The following is a 19,591-nucleotide window of genomic DNA, read 5'->3' on the forward strand; positions in this document are numbered from 1 at the left end:
TCTAACCAGTGACCCTAAATTTTTATGAGTTTGACACGTTGGCAGACTTTAATAATAGAATTCATTTGTTGCATTGTCGTTTGTGGAAAAAAGTATGCTTGTCTTGACATTAATTTTTGTTCTATTGTTATTTCTACATGCTTGCTGCGGTTATGTAGATGACTCATCTCACGATCGGCCTTGGTATGGTGGTTTATTTTGGAATTTACTTGGCTATGCTACGGTCATTGTGCCAGGAGCAATATTAATCCGTTTAGTGAAGAATTCAAACTTCAACGAGAAAGCGGGTAATTTGATTTTGATCAGTTCATGAAATTTTACTAGAAATATTAACAAAGTTGATAAAATGAAAGCATCGTCTATTGTATGATTGATATTGACATTGTCAATTATATACCACGTAGGACGAGGTTGTCTATTTAAGATCATTCAAATCTTCGTGTATGGTGCTCCAGAAGAAAAACGAAGCTTAGAAGAAGGTGCATCTCGAGCTATCAATGGAAAGGAGTCTTCACTTGGTGCAACTACCCTAAAGTTGATATTTTGTGCTGTTGGCCTTCAAAGTTCATATCTTACATGGGGAGTTGTGCAAGAGCAGATTATGACGCAAACATACGATGAGCTTACGGATGATGGAATATTAAACAAGGTGAAGTTTGAAGATTCACAGTTTCTGGTCTTTGGAAACAGGTTACTAGCACTATTGGTGTCTGGTCTATACATATCCATTGCAGAACAGCCAAGAAACACAATACCATTCTACAAATATTCCTATTCCTCCTTCTCGAATATCATGAGCAGCTGGTGTCAATATGAGGCTTTAAAATTTGTCAGCTTTCCTACACAAGTCCTATGTAAGGCATCAAAAATGATACCTGTCATGATAATGGGAAAAGTTATCTCAGGAAAAAGTTATCCATACTCTGAATACTTTGTTGCAATCTTACTTTCATTTGGTACCAGTCTGTTTCTTCTTTCACATCATTCTGATCATTCACTGTACAATAAACCAACAACTGTCATAGGACTTTTCATTCTTCTTGGTTACATGATCTTTGACAGTTTCACATCAAATTGGCAGTCTGCCTTATTCAAAGAACATAAAATGTCATCCATGCAGATGATGTTTGGAACCAATGTCTTTTCTAGTTTGTTCACTTTCTGTTCTTTAATTCAAACAGGTGGGTTTTTTCACTCTTTGTCACTAATGACTCTACATCCTCAGTTATTATATCAAGTTTTTCTCCTCTCTATGACCTCTGCTACTGGACAATTGTTTATATTTTATACTATCAACAACTTTGGTCCAATTGTTTTTGTTATAATAATGACAACAAGAATGATTCTCAGTATTGTATTGTCATGCATCATTTACAAACATGCGCTTACTTCCCAGGCTATAGTTGGAGTCGTTATTGCGTTTTTGGCAATATCATACCGAATATTTCTGAAATTTAGAGCATCGAAAGAAGCAGGCAAAACCCAGGCATTAGGGCAGAATATCAGTAAATGATACTCATTTTTCTTGTGGCAAGATCTGTCTTGAAACGTTGTTAGTTACCATTTATCATATGCATCTTTTTTAAAAACCTCAATTTTTGACTTGAAGTGTGTTATATTTTTACTGTATTATATTTTATCGTAGTACCAATGTAAAAATAGTGCTATTTTTTTAGCCTTGACTCATTTTCAAATAAGTAATAAATAAAATGTTTCAATCTCTGCCTGTGCGCGGGCCCTCAAAGTCAAATAATGGTTACTGTAATAGCGTTACCGCAAGAGGAGAGTTTATCATGATAAAATATACATCGATTTTCTATGGATTGGAAGGAAAAGATAAAGAAAGCAATCTCTCGGTCAAATTCCGGTTAGTATGACCTTTTTTAGTGGTGTTTGTTAGAAATGTCATGTTAGAATAAAGCATATCCGTGATCTTGACGTATTATGGTGTTATTATTCCTCTAATATTATTAAAATCGTAGCACAAAGTAGGCAGAAGAAAGATGACAATGAATTGTTCAACGAGTATTACTTGAAGTGGAAGGACAATAATCACAAAGACAATCCGTCTTCTTCGATTCCAAGATTTTACTACAAGGTAAATGTCTTCAGCACCATTTGGAAGTAATATATACTCAAATACTGCATACAATAAAACGTACCTTTTTGGCTTCTTCGTTGATTAAGACTGACATTTCATTCTTAATGCATAAATTATTTTTGTTCAGTATTTATTTACAGCAATAACTTAATTCTGCTTGTAATTGCATGTTGTAAAATGTAGACAAAGCAAGGGATGTACCAGAAATTTCAAAAATATTGCCGGCCCTTGTTAAAACTAAAGAAAGTTTCCATTTGTTGAACTTGCTAATGAACAAACCATATCTTGTTTGATTTTTCCTTTGTTATTTACTCTTGCTTGAAAATTACATGCATTACAAAGATGTAGAGGTTAAAAACCCGCTCTTTATATTCATGATTCATTTCATATTCACCTAGCTTCCTTCAGAAGATGAAATTTTACGTCAGAAATTACGAGAAGATGCAAGAGCAGCTTTCCTACAGCGCAAGAGTCGAGAGTTACTTGACAATGATGAACTTCAAGTACTTATTTATCACAATAAAACTGTTGTTCAGTGATACTTCTCATTTTGATATTTTTTTCATTATATTTAGAATTTGTGGTTTTTGTTAGATCAACATCAATCACTACCTGCAGTCCGTGATGTACAGGTGTGAAATGAAATGTTTTTGTTGTTGTTAGTCTTGTTATTTAAGTTAACTTTCTTTCTCATTCCCTTTCTTTATTATAAATAGATGATTAATTACAAAGACTTCATCAAGGTCAAACACCAAACTGGAGAAAAATGTAAAAAGTTTTTCACAGCTACAATTTTCTCCAAGCTTTATAATAATGACCCATTTGGAAGGTACATTAATCTAAGTCCTTATTTTGGAATATCTTAAGTAGGTTGCTATACAATCCAAAGGATCCTAGATAAGATGAATGTTAAAACTTCTAAGCAGATATTACGTAGCGTTTTCATGATTTTGAAAATTATTGGTGTGTAAATTAGAATTGTTGAATTTAAATTGTATAATTTTCTAACACCTTAGGATATCGATCATGCAATTTTTCAACTATGTAATGAGAAAAGGTGCTGTATATTTTTGGGTTTGATGAATATTTCCATTCCAATTTTGTCATTTTTCAATGTAATCAATTATTTTCAGTTTGGTTACATCAAACACGTATTGGTCTTAGCCTTTATGATGTGACTGGTCAAGGTTTTCTTCGAGAATGTGTGAGTAATCAGTGTTTGATATTTGTATAAAAAAATCTATTACATCAATAAGAAACATATATATTTTTTTCATTTTTTCCCTCTCTATTTCTTTGACAATGTATCATGGGAATGTAGAGCATCATTTTTATCTGTCTTTAACAATAGTTGATCCTGTTTAATGTGCAAAAAATATAATCGATACAAAGCGTAATTTTGTCAACTACAACACAGATGGTAGCAGGAATCTATTATCCAAATGATTCAGTTATATTTGTATGTTGGGATAAAAATCAATAAACATGGTAGTTTTCAATTGTTGTTTTAGGATCTTGAGAACTATATCTTGGAACTTATTCCTACTTTACTACAGGTGCATTTTTAAGAAAGTAAGTTTAAACTTTTGCACATTTTGACTAGGGTATTTTTCTTTTCTAGCTTGAAGGCCTGGAGAAATCATTTTATTCATTTTATGTCTGCACAGCTGTTAGAAAATTCTTTTTCTTTCTTGATTCAATGCGAAAGGGTAAAGTCAGTATTGTGTTTTCGTCCTTTTGTTTTGTGAATGATTTAAAAGCACAGTAAATTTTTCAGGTAAAATTAAGATTCAAGATATCTTGGCTTGTAGTTTTCTTGACGATTTGTTGGAGGTACAATAGGAACCTTGACATAAATAATAGTGCAATATGAAAAAAGATCGTCAGAATGAGTAATATGACCTTAATTGTAAAATTTCAGCTACGTGATGAGGACCTCTCTAAAGAACAACAAGATTCCAACTGGTTCTCAGCACCTTCTGCCTTGAGAGTTTATGGTTGGTAAAACACATCATGTGTTATAATAAGATATTTGTGAGAAGACTACATTTGTATAATCATTCATACACTTGTTTTGACAGGGCAATATTTAAATTTGGACAGTGATCATAATGGAATGCTTAGCAAAGAGGAACTGCAAAGGTATGATATAAAGATGGAGTTGCACTGTTAAGTTTGTATGTTTATTTCTGTTTTTTGACAGATATGGCTCAGGAACACTCACTAAAGTCTTCATTGACAGAGTTTTTCAGGAATGTTTGACCTATGAAGGTGAAATGGTATGGTAATTTCATGTTAACATCATCGCTCAAAAATGATTAAAAATATTGTTCTCTTGATCCATTAAGGACTATAAGACATATTTAGATTTTGTCTTGGCACTAGAAAATCGCAAAGAAACACAGGTTTATCTAATTTAATTATGTCTATATTGATTTTAATTATGTAAATTTTCTAACATGGAGTCAAAAAGCATACCCACAGAGCAATTCTTTACAAGAATTTATTCTTCAATATAGTCTTTGCAGTATCTGTTTCGAATGCTTGATATCCAGGTATATTTTTGTCTTTATGGTATTTTTTACAAATCCAGACAACTAACTCAATCCTATGTTTTCAAGGGATTAGGATACCTTAACAACTTTGCTTTCAACTATTTCTTTCGGGTCAGTATTTAATTAATACTACCAATCTGTTTATTTCATGTCTGGTAGTAAAAACTTGATATTTCATAACGATTGAAATCTTATCAGGAAATCCAAATGGAAATGCAGAAACATGGCCATGATCCTGTGTTATTTCATGATATTCAGGTAAAGTTCATAGAGTACTTTGTACACAGGTGCAAATCATATCTCACAGCAAAATTTATTACATATCCTGTAGGATGAAATATTTGACATGGTGAAACCAAAAGATCCATATAAGATTACTCTTCAAGATCTTGTCAACAGGTTTTTCCCAGTTTTTATCACAGTCATAAATCATTGTGCAATGTCTCTGACATTAAATGTAAAGTGCTTGGTAGAGTTTGAACATTATACCTACATTACAGTGGTCAAGGGGAAACTGTGGTAAGCATCCTCATTGATCTTAATGGTTTCTGGACTTATGAAAATCGCGAGGTGTTGGTGATGCAGGAAAGCCAAGGAGCATGTGAAGTATGTTGGTACAGGGACAGATGTGAAATTGTGTAAAAAGTTCCCATGTAAAAAGCAATTTTATTGTATTGTTGATACTAAATGCAATGAATTTGCTTGATGTGCAAGTAAGTAGTTTGCTTCACTTGATCATTGTCAAAATTAAACCAAAGCAGCATGCACTTTTCAAAAAGGCAATTTCTACATCTTAATGGAGTGTCACTATCGTAGAAGAATCAAGTACAAAATTGTGCTTGTCATAATTCTGCTGACTTCATCATTTTGGAATTAATTCCTAACATATTTTTGAGCCAGTTCCACCAATTAGTAAACATTTGAACAATTGTCTGCCATAATGACAATTCATCATGGGAAATATTCTCTACTTCTTCTACTTCATTTTCTGAATGTTGACTTTGCATTGCTTCCATTTCTGCTTGCTGTTGCATCAGTTCTTCACGTGAATACAATTGCATGTTTGGCATTCCAGGCATTTCACTATGCATAATGTACACATGATAACATAAGAATGAGAGATTATGTACATGCTAGGATTCATAAAGATGTAAAACATTCACATGATAAAACAAGAATAAGAAATTAAGTATGGGATTATCTTACCTTGCTTTCTTTAGGTACTCCTGAGCTTTTCTTTCATCTTCAGACATTGCTTTGAATGTTTCGTCCTTTCTGTTTCCACTTTTGTATGTCAATTCATTTTTGGTACATGCGCCAGTCTCTTCATGACATACTTGATTGATCATTTGAGACAGTATCATTTCACTTTTTCACAATTCTTCAGCAATATCCAAGTCAGTTTCACCAATAGTCTCATCACATGCTTTAGCTATAGTTCGACACTCAGACTGACATGATCCCAACTCCTCGTGCTCAGATAATATCAAAGCATTATTTTTTTCTTCTATATCTAATTTGGTCAGCCATTCTCCTTCAAATCTCTCTGGGTTACATGTCTTCTCAACTAACACCTGTAGCTTTTCTTCACCAACCTAAATCCGTAATAGTTGTAAGCACATAAGCTCTATCTCTATATTATGTATTATAAACGTTGAACCTCTAACCTTTTTACTGTCCTCGCACATAGATTTAACTTTTCTAAACAGGTATCTCAAACTTTTCTGGCAAACACCACATTTAATAAATGGAATGTCCTCTTTCATTGGCGGATAGACTTTTTTCGACATCTTCCCCTGCACGTTGTATATTTGATAAATAAGAAAAAATACACAAAAAATCGTTCTTGTAGTCATTGTACTGCTTGGTGCTGTATTCACGTTTTTTAATTGTTGAAAAATCGAACGTGAAATGGAAGCATGACAAATGTGTCTGGCATCACGTGACTACTTTTAGTGAAAAAAAATGTTTAACTTGTTGCTCATGTTCCAACGCGTTTTGCGTCAATTGCTCCTCTTGCGAAGCAATTTTGTCGCTCATCATTTTAAGTTAGCCCTCGAGATGTACGAAATGGTTTTCTTTTTCCTCTAATTTTTCTTTCATCATTATCATGATATGTTCGATGAAATTTTCCGAAATCTCTTCTGTATCAATTGGCCTTCCAAGTCTTAATTGTTCTCATAAGGATTCCGATTTTCTTCGTTCAATCTGCAGTAGATTTTTCAATTCCTTGTTTTGTTCACACAAAATTTTTAACTTGTTGAGGTGTGAAACCTTCTCAACTTTGTCTGTGCTACAATCACATTCATATCCATTTTCTTTACTTTTAAATCCACTATATGATTCCATGTTGATGGCAACTCAAATGTCAAGAAATGTCCCTTTGTGACATAGTTTAATTAGCAATTTGCGCGTGGTACAAAAATAATTTTAGTCTGCCTTTTGAAATCGCAACCAAGATTTGAAAACTTTAATAACCTGCCTCTTCATTCTATAGGCATGGAACACAACAGCTTTCTTATCCTCGCTAAAACTATTTCATTTGTTCCTTCACATGAGTTTTCATCATAAGGTGGCTCTATTACCAGACTTCCAACAACTCGGATGTTTTCTGTTTCTGCCGAATCAGCAAGAATTGGCACACGATTTTTCTCTAACCATTTGATTAATTTCTCTTTGCGTTTACGGAGTTCTTCGTCTGTATGATTTGCTTTTTTCTTGAATGCAAAATTCTTAACCCATGATGGTTCATTTCCGACTTTTCCGACTACGTAAATTTGCTTTACAGCTTTTTCCATTACAAACACTACCGATTTATTTTCTTCATGAGTCCCTTCTAAGTCCTTAGCGATTACAATTGTGTAAGATACAGGATCAATCGTACAAATCCAACCAGATAATTCTTCTTTTTCTTCCAGTGTAATATGAACGAAGCAATTAATTAATTGGGCTAACATTTCTGGTGAAATTTGGCGAATGTTTTCTATCGTTTTCCTTTCGACGGTCGCCATAGTTGAAGTGGAAATGAACACCCCAAAACTTACTGCTCCCCCCTGTATTTCTTTTAAATGTACCCGAACCACAGATCTAATTACACTAGCAACTGACATAAAAGCCGGGCAAATTTACGTAGTGAGAATCAATATGGCGTTTAGAAATATGTGGTCAAGTTAATATCTCGCAATTATTAGCAAATCGCGGAGGTTGCATCAACTTTTGCACTATTTATGAAATAAATCATTGTGACTATAGTTTGTAAGAAAATTGAAACGCCAATACATCGCCGTAAAATTGATTTCAAGTGTAGCTCGATTTGAAAGCATCAGCAGCGACTAAGGCTTAAGACTGGAATTTACACAACTAAATATCGTATCACAGGACAATCTGCGATAGTGTGGCTTAGTTCGTATGGCAAATACAGCGATATCATACTCGATCTATGGATGTATTGTAATAGAACAGGCATATTACAAAAATCCACACATGTTACAAGCACAAATTAAATATTTTGCTCAGAATAAATAATTTAGGTTTGATATTTTCAATAACAAGAATGTTTTTATATGCATATACATGCCTGAATGGTAAAAAGACAATAAAAATGTTGAAAACAGTAGCATAACATCACCATAACAGTACATTAAGCACTGTGGGCAGTGGCCATATAATCCACTGGTTTAGACTATGACAATACATTGTTTATATATGTGTAAAACACAGTCAATACTACAAGTCTGGTGACTCTTCTTGCTTTAACAAGTAAATATTTTCCCCATGTTGGACAGAGTGTATTGTATCAACCTGTGGTATCAACAGTTTCACAACCAGCTATTTTATACTTCACACTCATAATATAAAACAAATTCCAAGACAGACTCTACTAGATGACATAGACAATAGACAAGACATAGACAAGACATAGACTCTTCGAGGTAGACTCTTCACATTCTTTCTGTAAATAATTTCTGAACGTATTAATTACTCACATCGTGACATAGCTATATTCGTTTGCCGACCAGAAACACCAGAAAATGCATTTCTGGTACAATAATCCAGTGCAATATTTAATTATGTACAGTGAACAATATACTTTATATAAATCGTGAAAAATCTTTCAAACTGTTATCTCCAACTCGTTTTACTTAACAATAAATATCGGAAGATAATTCTACGACGTTCGATTGAACATTTTGTGGCAGATTGTGCTGTGATACGATATTTAGATGTGCAAATTCCAGTATCTTAAGCCTTCGTCGCTGCTGATGCTTTCAAATCGAGCTACACTTGAAATCAATTTTACGGCGATGTATTGGCTATCTTTTTCTTGAAAACTATGGTCATTGATTTTTTCATTAATAGAGTAAACCAGTTTATTTAACCGTCGCGACTTGCAAGTAATTGCAAGATATCAGCTTTGACCAGATATTTTCTAATACAACGCCATATTGATTCTCACTAATTTGGGGCTCCGGAAGTAAATTTGCCCGGCTTCAACCACTACTTATGAAATGTAAGCCGTTGCACTATCTAGTGTATTATTAGATCTGTGACCCGAACCAGTGACCCTAAATTTTTATGAGCTTGACACGTTAGCAGACTTTAATAATAGAAGTTCATTTGTTGCATCGTCGTTTGTGGAAAAAAGTATGCTTGTCTTGACATTAATTTTTGTTCAATTGTTATTTCTACATGCTTGCTGCGGTTATGTAGATGACTCATCTCACGATGGGCCTTGGTATGGTGGTTTATTTTGGAATTTACTTGGCTATGCTACGGTCATTGTGCCAGGAGCAATATTAATCCGTTTAGTGAAGAATTCAAACTTCAACGAGAAAGCGGGTAATTTGATTTTGATCAGTTCATGAAATTTTACTAGAAATATTAACAAAGTTGATAAAATGAAAGCATCGTCTATTGTATGATTGATATTGACATTGTCAATTATATACCACGTAGGACGAGGTTGTCTATTTAAGATCATTCAAATCTTCGTGTATGGTGCTCGAGAAGAAAAACAAAGCTTAGAAGAAGATGCATCTCGAGCTATCAATGGAAAGGAGTCTTCACTTGGTGCAACTACCCTAAAGTTGATATTTTGTGCTGTTGGCCTTCAAAGTTCATATCGTACATGGGGAGTTGTGCAAGAACAGATTTTGACGCAAACATACGATGAGCTTACGGATGATGGAATCTTAAACAAGGTGAAGTTTGAAGATTCACAGTTTCTGGTCTTTGGAAACAGGTTACTAGCACTATTGGTGTCTGGTCTATACATATCCATTGCAGAACAGCCAAGAAACACAATACCATTCTACAAATATTCCTATTCCTCCTTCTCGAATATCATGAGCAGCTGGTGTCAATATGAGGCTTTAAAATTTGTCAGCTTTCCTACACAAGTCCTATGTAAGGCATCAAAAATGATACCTGTCATGATAATGGGAAAAGTTATCTCAGGAAAAAGTTATCCATACTCTGAATACTTTGTTGCAATCTTCCTTTCTTTTGGTACCAGTCTGTTTCTTCTTTCACATCATTCTCATCATTCACTGTACAACAAACCAACAACTGTCATAGGACTTTTCATTCTTCTTGGTTACATGATCTTTGACAGTTTCACATCAAATTGGCAGTCTGCCTTATTCAAAGAACATAAAATGTCATCCATGCAGATGATGTTTGGTACCAATGTCTTTTCTAGTTTGTTCACTTTCTGTTCTTTAATTCAAACAGGTGGGTTTTTTCACTCTTTGTCACTAATGACTCTACATCCTCAGTTATTACATCAAGTTTTTCTCCTCTCTATGACCGCTGCTACTGGACAATTGTTTATATTTTATACTATCAACAACTTTGGTCCAATTGTTTTTGTTATAATAATGACAACAAGAATGATTCTCAGTATTGTATTGTCATGCATCATTCACAAACATGCACTTGCTTCCCAGGCTATAGTTGGAGTTGTTATTGTGTTTTTGGCAATATCATACCAAACATTTCTGAAATTTAGAGCATCGAAAGAAGCAGGCAAAACCCAGGCATTAGGGCAGAATATCAGTAATTGATACTCATTTTTCTTGTGGCAGGATCTGTCTTGAAACGTTGTTAGTGTTGAAGAACTTCATATAAGTGATACTATAATGATCAACTATGTCATGTGATGATAATATATTCTGTTCTGTTCGTACTGCCTTTTTGCGCACACGCTGTTGTTGTTAACTATAATAAATATATCCAAATCAATCAATGGATGTTTTCATTCTTTACCTAAATATTCTTAACAGTTAGTTACCATTTATCATATGCATCTTTTTTAAAAACCTCAATTTTTGACTTGAAGTGTGTTATATTTTTACTGTATTATATTTTATCGTAGTACCAATGTAAAAATAGTGCTATTTTTTTATTCTTTGACTCATTTTCAAATAAGTAATAAATAAAATGTTTTAATCTCTGCCTGTGCGCGGGCCCTCAAAGTCAAATAATGGTTACTGTAATAGCGTTACCACAAGAGGAGAGTTTATCATGATAAAATATACATCGATTTTCTATGGATTGGAAGGAAAAGATAAAGAAAGCAATCTCTCGGTCAAATTCCGGTTAGTATAACCTTTTTTAGTGGTGTTTGTTAGAAATGTCATGTTAGTATAAAGCTTATCCCGTGACCTTGACGTATTATGGTGTTATTCCTCTAATATTAAAATCGTAGCACAAAGTAAGCAGAAGAAAGAAGATGACAATGAATTGTTCAACGAGTATTACTTGAAGTGGAAAGGACAATAATCACAAAGACAATCCTTCTTCGAATCCAAGATTTTACTACAAGGTAAATGTCTTCAGCACCATTTGGAAGTAATATATACTCAAATACTGCATACAATAAAACGTGCCTTTTTGGCTTCTTCGTTGATTAAGACTGACATTTCATTCTTAATGCATAAATTATTTTTGTTCGGTAATTATTTACAGCAATAACTTAATTCTGCTTGCAATTGTATGTTGTAAAATGTAGACGAAGCAAGGGATGTACCAGAAATTTCAAAAATATTACCGACCCTTGTTAAAACTAAAGAAAGTTTCCATTTGTTGAACTTGCTAATGAACAAACCATATCTTGTTTGATTTTTCCTTTGTTATTTACTCTTGCTTGAAAATTACATGCATTACAAAGATGTAGAGGTTAAAAACCCGCTCTTTATATTCATGATTCATTTCATATTCACCTAGCTTCCTTCAGAAGATGAAATTTTACGTCAGAAATTACGAGAAGATGCAAGAGCAGCTTTCCTACAGCGCAAGAGTCGAGAGTTACTTGACAATGATGAACTTCAAGTACTTATTTATCACAATAAAACTGTTGTTCAGTGATACTTCTCATTTTGATATTTTTTTCATTATATTTAGAATTTGTGGTTTTTGTTAGATCAACATCAATCACTACCTGCAGTCCGTGATGTACAGGTGTGAAATGAAATGTTTTTGTTGTTGTTAGTCTTGTTATTTAAGTTAACTTTCTTTCTCATTCCCTTTCTTTATTATAAATAGATGATTAATTACAAAGACTTCATCAAGGTCAAACAACAAACTGGAGAAAAATGTAAAAAGTTTTTCACAGCTACAATTTTCTCCAAGCTTTATAATAATGACCCATTTGGAAGGTACATTAATCTAAGTCCTTATTTTGGAATATCTTAAGTAGGTTGCTATACAATCCAAAGGATCCTAGATAAGATGAATGTTAAAACTTCTAAGCAGATATTACGTAAGCGTTTTCATGATTTTGAAAATTATTGGTGTGTAAATTAGAATTGTTGAATTTAAATTGTATAATTTTCTAACACCTTAGGATATCGATCATGCAATTTTTCAACTATGTAATGAGAAAAGGTGCTGTATATTTTGGGTTTGATGAATATTTCCATTCCAATTTTGTCATTTTTCAATGTAATCAATTATTTTCAGTTTGGTTACATCAAACACGTATTGGTCTTAGCCTTTATGATGTGACTGGTCAAGGTTTTCTTCGAGAATGTGTGAGTAATCAGTGTTTGATATTTGTATAAAAAAATCTATTACATCAATAATAAACATGTATATTTTTTCATTTTTTCCCTCTCTATTTCTTTGACAATGTATCATGGGAATGTAGAGCATCATTTTTATCTGTCTTTAACAATAGTTGATCCTGTTTAATGTGCAAAAAATATAATCGATACAAAGCGTAATTTTGTCAACTACAACACAGATGGTAGCAGGAATCTATTATCCAAATGATTCAGTTATATTTGTATGTTGGGATAATATCAATAAACATGGTAGTTTTCAATTGTTGTTTTAGGATCTTGAGAACTATATCTTGGAACTTATTCCTACTTTACTACAGGTGCATTTTTAAGAAAGTAAGTTTAAACTTTTGCACATTTTGACTAGGGTATTTTTCTTTTCTAGCTTGAAGGCCTGGAGAAATCATTTTATTCATTTTATGTCTGCACAGCTGTTAGAAAATTCTTTTTCTTTCTTGATTCAATGCGAAAGGGTAAAGTCAGTATTGTGTTTTCGTCCTTTTGTTTTGTGAATGATTTAAAAGCACAGTAAATTTTTCAGGTAAAATTAAGATTCAAGATATCTTGGCTTGTAGTTTTCTTGACGATTTGTTGGAGGTACAATAGGAACCTTGATATAAATAATAGTGCAATATGAAAAAAGATCGTCAGAATGAGTAATATGACCTTAATTGTAAAATTTCAGCTACGTGATGAGGACCTCTCTAAAGAACAACAAGATTCCAACTGGTTCTCAGCACCTTCTGCCTTGAGAGTTTATGGTTGGTAAAACACATCATGTGTGAAGATATTTGTGAGAAGACTACATTTGTATAATCATTCATACACTTGACAGGGCAATATTTAAATTTGGACAGTGATCATAATGGAATGCTTAGCAAAGAGGAACTGCAAAGGTACGATGTAAAGATGGAGGTGGACTGTTAAGTTTGTGTGTTTATTTCTCTTTTTTGACAGATATGGCTCGGGAACACTCACTAAAGTCTTCATTGACAGAGTTTTTCAGGAATGTTTGACCTATGAAGGTGAAATGGTATGGTAATTTCATGTTAACATCTTTGCTCAAAAATGATTAAAAATATTGTTCTCTTGATCCATTAAGGACTATAAGACATATTTAGATTTTGTCTTGGCACTAGAAAATCGCAAAGAAACACAGGTTTATCTAATTTAATTATGTCTATATTGATTTTAATTATGTAAATTTTCTAACATGGAGTCAAAAAGCATACCCACAGAGCAATTCTTTACAAGAATTTATTCTTCAATATAGTCTTTGCAGTATCTGTTTCGAATGCTTGATATCCAGGTATATTTTTGTCTTTATGGTATTTTTTACAAATCCAGACAACTAACTCAATCCTATGTTTTCAAGGGATTAGGATACCTTAACAACTTTGCTTTCAACTATTTCTTTCGGGTCAGTATTTAATTAATACTACCAATCTGTTTATTTCATGTCTGGTAGTAAAAACTTGATATTTCATAACGATTGAAATCTTATCAGGAAATCCAAATGGAAATGCAGAAACATGGCCATGATCCTGTGTTATTTCATGATATTCAGGTAAAGTTCATAGAGTACTTTGTACACAGGTGCAAATCATATCTCACAGCAAAATTTATTACATATCCTGTAGGATGAAATATTTGACATGGTGAAACCAAAAGATCCATATAAGATTACTCTTCAAGATCTTGTCAACAGGTTTTTCCCAGTTTTTATCACAGTCATAAATCATTGTGCAATGTCTCTGACATTAAATATAAAGTGTTTGGTAGAGTTTGAACATTATACCTACATTACAGTGGTCAAGGGGAAACTGTGGTAAGCATCCTCATTGATCTTAATGGTTTCTGGACTTATGAAAATCGCGAGGTATTGGTGATGCAGGAAAGCCAAGGAGCATGTGAAGTATGAACCACAAGGTACAAAAGGAAACTTTGGGATCTGTTGTACAGAATAGGGTGGGTTCACAGTAGAGATGTGAAATTGTGTAAAAAAGTTCCCATGTAAAAAAGCAATTTTTATTGTATTGTTGATACTAAATGCAATGAATTTGCTTGATGTGCAAGTAAGTAGGGGTAGTTTGCTTCACTTGATCATTGTCAAAATTAAACCAAAGCAGCATGCACTTTTCAAAAAAAAGGCAATTTCTACATCTTAATGGAGTGTCACTATCGTAGAAGAATCAAGTACAAAATTGTGCTTGTCATAATTCTGCTGACTTCATCATTTTGGAATTAATTCCTAACATATTTTTGAGCCAGTTCCACCAATTAGTAAACATTTGAACAATTGTCTGCCATAATGACAATTCATCATGGGAAATATTCTCTACTTCTTCTTCTTCATTTTCTGAATGTTGACTTTGCATTGCTTCCATTTCTGCTTGCTGTTGCATCAGTTCTTCACGTGAATACAATTGCATGTTTGGCATTCCAGGCATTTCACTATGCATAATGTACACATGATAACATAAGAATGAGAGATTATGTACATGCTAGGATTCATAAAGATGTAAAACATTCACATGATAAAACAAGAATAAGAAATTAAGTATGGGATTATCTTACCTTGCTTTCTTTAGGTACTCCTGAGCTTTTCTTTCATCTTCAGACATTGCTTTGAATGTTTCGTCCTTTCTGTTTCCACTTTTGTATGTCAATTCATTTTTGGTACATGCGCCAGTCTCTTCATGACATACTTGATTGATCATTTGAGACAGTGTCATTTCACTTTTCCACAATTCTTCAGCAATATCCAAGTCAGCTTCGCCAATAGTCTCATCACATGCTTTAGCTATAGTTCGACACTCAGACTGACATGATCCCAACTCCTCGTGCTCAGATAATATCAAAGCATTATTTTTTTCTTCTATATCTAATTTGGTCAGCCATTCTCCTTCAAATCTCTCTGGGTTACATGCCTTCTCAACTAACACCTGTAGCTTTTCTTCACCAACCTAAATCCGCAATAATTGTAAGCATATAAGCTCTACCTCTATATTACCTTATACCTGAGACGTTGCAGTGTTCAATTAACGAAACTATACAAATGTATTATAAACGTTGAACCTCTAACCTTTTTACTGTCCTCGCGCATTGATTTAACTTTTCTAAACAGGTATCTCAAACTTTTCTGGCAAACACCGCATTTAATAAATGGAATATCCTCTTTCATTGGCGGATAGACTTTTTTCGACATCTTCCCCTGCACGTTGTATATTTGATAAATAAGAAAAAATACACAAAAAATCGTTCTTGTAGTCATTGTACTGCTTGGTGCTGTATTCACGTTTTTTAATTGTTGAAAAATCGAACGTGAAATGGAAGCATGACAAATGTGTCTGGCATCACGTGACTATTTTTAGTGAAAAAAAATGCTGCTGAGCGCTGAGTTGAATTTGGGGAATATCGGAGCGAAATATCAAAATTTACAGAAAATTCCAGGTGAAATCTATCCCCAATCTATAACAACATATACCCTACGAAAAATAAAATAAATATAATTGTTCGTTTATTTTGCACATTGACGATATCTCGGTGTTTAGGTTCACAAATTTGCAGTTCCTTTGGTTGGATGATGTGAAACATGGGTTCTGAAGTAATGGCTGATGGATCTGACCTTCTTTTGACTGAGTATTTGTTAAATTTTGAGGAAGATGAGACTAATAATGTATTGGATGAGGTAGACTTGGTGGAGTGCCTTTCTTCCGAAGTTAAGTGTCATAATGTGGATGAAAACATGCCCTTATCACTGGTCAAACAAACTGTGAACACCAAAAGTTCCACGAAAGTAAAACAAAACTCAGAAAGATCGAAGAAAAGGCTAGTGCAAGAGAGAAAGATCGTGCTCGTGCTGTTGAATACAGAAAACGCAAGTCCAATGAAATGAAATCATTGGTAGATGAATGCACTCAGTTAAAGGAAAGCAATAAGACTTTGAATGAAAACAATATAAAACTCATAGAAAAAGTTTCATCTTTAGAGAGGCAGGTAGAGTATTTGGAACGTGTGATTGCTAATGAAGGAGCTTTGTCTACTATCTTAGGCATTATCACTAAACATTCTGGCATGGCATTCACCAATAATCCACTTCAATTAACTTCAAATAACTGTGAAGAAGGCAAGAATGATGAAAATGAACCAAAAAGGAAGCGTCCAAATGCAGGTGTATGCCTCCATCTTAAGTCAGGATTCATGTCTTTAGAATTTTGCCCTCAATGTGACACTAATGCTCCTGATATATGATTAAGTATCTTGTAAGTTGTTATCAAAACTTGGAAAGGGTAAGATAGAAAATTGTGAGACTGTATATGCTTGCGTATGTTGATGATTACTATATTGATTGATGTCTTTCATGTCAGGAAAGTATTGGTTTATCAACATCATTATCTCAATTGCCCCCATGCTTAAAGACAACTTTTCACTTCTTCAAACTAAAATTTGTGAAATATGTATATTAGTGTGTATTGTCTCTGTTACTGAAGTATTTCTTTAAAATATAATTTAGCACAATGGATGCTTGATGTCCTTGCACTTCCCGGAGTCAAGTAATTCATAGCATAAAGATGTTGGAAATATATGTAAGTTGATTGGTCCTCTTAAGTGAGGACCACAGGTAAACTTTATGTTTGCTTTGTTTCTTCTCATTGTTTCAATGATAAATTTTTAAATGTTCAAGTCTTTTAGTGTCGCTATGATGAACCTGGATGAAAGTTGAAGTTAGTCATCATTCATTTAAGTAAAGGAAATAAAAATTTTTCCCTGAAAAGAACAGATACTACCAACTTGTGCGATATATTTTAAGAAAATAAAAAAAAAACCAAAAGTAAAGCAAGTGATTTTCTTCATACTAAACATTGGACAACAATCCATGAAATTTAACTATCTTGAAAATTATGTTAATATTTTGTCTACCATTCCCTGAACCAATGTCTTTAGTATAGGTCAAATCTTTGGTGATTAATGTGTATATCATCCACATACCTGAAAGGTTTTTTTGATATTAAAATATACATTTAAACTTGAATTGAAAAATGCTGTTATTTTTACCTGGTCATTGGGCTGTTGATATGGGGAAAACGACTTGGTGCTTTTCTATTGTAATTTATGTATTTGTGAGGTGGCCCCGTGCCCCACCTTGGGGAAGCTTTCATTTGTATATACCCCACTGAAGGTAAAATTTGTCGCAGAGTTGACCATTCCTCACATCTTGTTGCATGAGAGTATGGAAGCAATCGCGATTCCTCTGAATCTCGAGCAAATATGTGTGATGGTGCATCAACTGGTCGTCTCCAAACTTGTGGTACACCAGATTTGATCGCAGGGTACGCTATAGAATACAGAATATAACGTCTGTATCTTTAAACGCGAATGTAAAGAAGCGTGGAAATTACATGTTTTAATAAGTTCGTTCACCGTTTAGACCTCGAACTTCACTTGAATGCCAGCAGCCATGTCTATAACGTGTGTATGCCTAAAACATACCTACAAATTTCCGTCTTGACGTTGGTGCAGTTTGTCTAAGATCAGTGGGAGTGTAGCGTTTTTTAACCCAAACGATTTCGTCGTTTTTGGGATGTATTGAAACAAAATTTTCATATCTGTATCTAGGATACGCCGATCCAAGACATTCGCCGGCCATTTCTTGTAACCAGTAGTTTGCAATCAGTTACCATGGTAAATCTTAATTAAGATGCCACTTTTAATGCACGCGCACAGTCATACAAGTACTATGTGCCTTTTACGTTGGCAATTAAAAAAGTTTATTGAACTTAAGTGTTACAATTGAAACAATTTATATGTAGAATGATTTTTAGAGACTACAAAAATTCATGTCTCCTAAAGGTCATTTCGATCTTCTCTTTCAATCTTTAACAATTCAACTTCAAAGACCAGTGTTGCTCCACCTGGGATCTTTGGTGGTGCCCCAGAGTCACCATAACCTAGACGAAAATATCTCATATTAATAGAGGTGTGTATTTCTGATTTAGCCACAACAGAATCAGAAAAGGGCACAAATGGATAAACATACCTAGACTGGAGGGGATAACTAGTTTTCGTTTTTCTCCTTCACACATGCTATACAACAAAATATTAATATCAATTGAGCAATCTACATTTTAATGATGATGGAAGTTCATAACTTACTTTAAAAGACCTTGATCCCAACCTGTAAACCCAAAGATTTCACACTTCATCAGGTTTTCATTGGTAACCCAATTGATTTTTTAATGTATTGGTAAAACAAGCCATATTCTAACTTTACCTTTAATAACTTGTCCAGTTCCTAAAGTGAACACAAATGGTTCTCCACGAGGAATACTACTGTCAAATTCTGTGCCATCTTTTAATGTCCCCTAAAATTAGACAACATACTAAAATATTTCAAAGAGACTAGTAATTAAATATTCCGCGTGCTTTTGTCTCGAAAATTGTGTCCACATGTATATAAATGGTGGTTTTAGAGTTTCTAATTTTTAATTAAAACGCAATTAAATATTCTTTTCGCAAACTTTGCCTTTTTGTACCGTGTAATGCATGTGCAACTTGTCGCCATGTTTTGACTTCACTTTACAATCTTTCACTCTTTTCTTAACTCCAATATTTAGCTTTTCTTCGGCAGTCATGCCTGGCAGGCATTGGGAAAACACTGCTAGAGTGATATATAAAAAAATAAATCGTTTATTCATCATCTATGTCAGCTCTTCCGTTGTTTAATTACAGTATATCCACACACGGCTATAAACAAGCTTGGGCAGATAACTTTTGTACACTCCAGTTAGAGTGTTTTTATGGTTCAGTGTAGCTCCTTCACCAAAAAGTGGGCTGTGGTCTCTGGTCGCTCTGGTCAATATCTACGACAT

The 19,591-nt window shown here is 33.7% G+C and overlaps 10 protein-coding genes and 1 long non-coding RNA gene across 11 annotated transcripts; 5 read left to right on the forward strand and 6 right to left on the reverse strand.

Annotated features, from left to right (window-relative positions):
- Positions 1-34: 34 nt before the first annotated feature.
- On the forward strand, positions 35-1,750 carry LOC124441409 (adenosine 3'-phospho 5'-phosphosulfate transporter 1-like). Its single transcript, XM_046991875.1, has 2 exons — positions 35-287; positions 405-1,750. Exons 1-2 carry the CDS (start codon positions 95-97, stop codon positions 1,511-1,513), a joined length of 1,302 nt encoding a protein of 433 aa, XP_046847831.1. The 5' UTR covers positions 35-94; the 3' UTR covers positions 1,514-1,750.
- Positions 1,745-5,298, forward strand: LOC124441737 (serine/threonine-protein phosphatase 2A regulatory subunit B'' subunit gamma-like). The gene is made up of 19 exons (XM_046992203.1): positions 1,745-1,867; positions 1,983-2,098; positions 2,500-2,604; positions 2,677-2,733; positions 2,818-2,930; positions 3,118-3,158; positions 3,235-3,305; positions 3,613-3,657; positions 3,723-3,810; positions 3,879-3,934; positions 4,023-4,098; positions 4,183-4,243; positions 4,305-4,380; positions 4,450-4,506; positions 4,621-4,656; positions 4,723-4,767; positions 4,855-4,914; positions 4,988-5,055; positions 5,157-5,298. Exons 1-19 carry the CDS (start codon positions 1,819-1,821, stop codon positions 5,296-5,298), a joined length of 1,362 nt encoding a protein of 453 aa, XP_046848159.1. The 5' UTR covers positions 1,745-1,818.
- Positions 5,299-5,477: 179 nt separating this feature from the next.
- LOC124441423 lies at positions 5,478-7,692 on the reverse strand. Its single transcript, XM_046991892.1, has 3 exons — positions 6,324-7,692; positions 5,863-6,251; positions 5,478-5,739 (listed from the first exon to the last, which is right to left on the reverse strand). The coding sequence occupies exons 2-3, from the start codon at positions 6,018-6,020 to the stop codon at positions 5,499-5,501; spliced, it is 399 nt and encodes a 132-aa protein (XP_046847848.1). The 5' UTR covers positions 6,021-6,251; positions 6,324-7,692; the 3' UTR covers positions 5,478-5,498.
- LOC124441738 lies at positions 6,030-6,446 on the reverse strand. The gene is made up of 2 exons (XM_046992204.1): positions 6,324-6,446; positions 6,030-6,251 (listed from the first exon to the last, which is right to left on the reverse strand). The coding sequence occupies exons 1-2, from the start codon at positions 6,444-6,446 to the stop codon at positions 6,030-6,032; spliced, it is 345 nt and encodes a 114-aa protein (XP_046848160.1).
- Positions 7,143-7,667, reverse strand: LOC124441739 (gem-associated protein 6-like). The gene has a single exon (XM_046992205.1). It carries the CDS (start codon positions 7,665-7,667, stop codon positions 7,143-7,145), a length of 525 nt encoding a protein of 174 aa, XP_046848161.1.
- Positions 7,693-9,255: 1,563 nt separating the features above from the next.
- LOC124441421 (adenosine 3'-phospho 5'-phosphosulfate transporter 1-like) lies at positions 9,256-10,565 on the forward strand. The gene is made up of 3 exons (XM_046991889.1): positions 9,256-9,495; positions 9,613-9,857; positions 10,390-10,565. Exons 1-3 carry the CDS (start codon positions 9,303-9,305, stop codon positions 10,414-10,416), a joined length of 465 nt encoding a protein of 154 aa, XP_046847845.1. The 5' UTR covers positions 9,256-9,302; the 3' UTR covers positions 10,417-10,565.
- A 641-nt stretch (positions 10,566-11,206) lies between these two features.
- On the forward strand, positions 11,207-14,868 carry LOC124441408 (serine/threonine-protein phosphatase 2A regulatory subunit B'' subunit gamma-like). The gene is given in 20 exon segments (XM_046991873.1): positions 11,207-11,255; positions 11,366-11,462; positions 11,464-11,482; positions 11,884-11,988; positions 12,061-12,117; positions 12,202-12,314; positions 12,503-12,543; positions 12,619-12,689; positions 12,995-13,039; positions 13,105-13,192; positions 13,261-13,316; positions 13,405-13,480; positions 13,555-13,615; positions 13,677-13,752; positions 13,822-13,878; positions 13,993-14,028; positions 14,095-14,139; positions 14,227-14,286; positions 14,360-14,427; positions 14,529-14,868. Coding segments are annotated over 20 exon segments (1,332 nt in total). The 3' UTR covers positions 14,641-14,868.
- On the reverse strand, positions 14,726-16,017 carry LOC124441418. Its single transcript, XM_046991886.1, has 3 exons — positions 15,805-16,017; positions 15,297-15,685; positions 14,726-15,173 (listed from the first exon to the last, which is right to left on the reverse strand). Exons 1-3 carry the CDS (start codon positions 15,991-15,993, stop codon positions 14,933-14,935), a joined length of 819 nt encoding a protein of 272 aa, XP_046847842.1. The 5' UTR covers positions 15,994-16,017; the 3' UTR covers positions 14,726-14,932.
- A 700-nt stretch (positions 16,018-16,717) lies between these two features.
- LOC124441426 lies at positions 16,718-17,762 on the forward strand. The gene is made up of 2 exons (XR_006946967.1): positions 16,718-16,893; positions 17,236-17,762. It is a non-coding gene; the product is annotated as an uncharacterized LOC124441426 (long non-coding RNA).
- On the reverse strand, positions 17,555-18,373 carry LOC124441420. Its single transcript, XM_046991888.1, has 3 exons — positions 18,213-18,373; positions 17,778-18,057; positions 17,555-17,711 (listed from the first exon to the last, which is right to left on the reverse strand). The coding sequence occupies exons 1-3, from the start codon at positions 18,367-18,369 to the stop codon at positions 17,663-17,665; spliced, it is 486 nt and encodes a 161-aa protein (XP_046847844.1). The 5' UTR covers positions 18,370-18,373; the 3' UTR covers positions 17,555-17,662.
- A 93-nt stretch (positions 18,374-18,466) lies between these two features.
- Positions 18,467-19,547, reverse strand: LOC124441422 (peptidyl-prolyl cis-trans isomerase FKBP2-like). Its single transcript, XM_046991891.1, has 5 exons — positions 19,256-19,547; positions 18,994-19,084; positions 18,876-18,897; positions 18,760-18,806; positions 18,467-18,670 (listed from the first exon to the last, which is right to left on the reverse strand). Exons 1-5 carry the CDS (start codon positions 19,418-19,420, stop codon positions 18,567-18,569), a joined length of 429 nt encoding a protein of 142 aa, XP_046847847.1. The 5' UTR covers positions 19,421-19,547; the 3' UTR covers positions 18,467-18,566.
- Between the last annotated feature and the right edge of the window lie 44 nt (positions 19,548-19,591).

The sequence above is a fragment of the Xenia sp. Carnegie-2017 genome, unplaced genomic scaffold, assembly GCF_021976095.1.
Source record: "Xenia sp. Carnegie-2017 unplaced genomic scaffold, XeniaSp_v1 HiC_scaffold_20, whole genome shotgun sequence".
NCBI lineage: Eukaryota > Metazoa > Cnidaria > Anthozoa > Malacalcyonacea > Xeniidae > Xenia > Xenia sp. Carnegie-2017.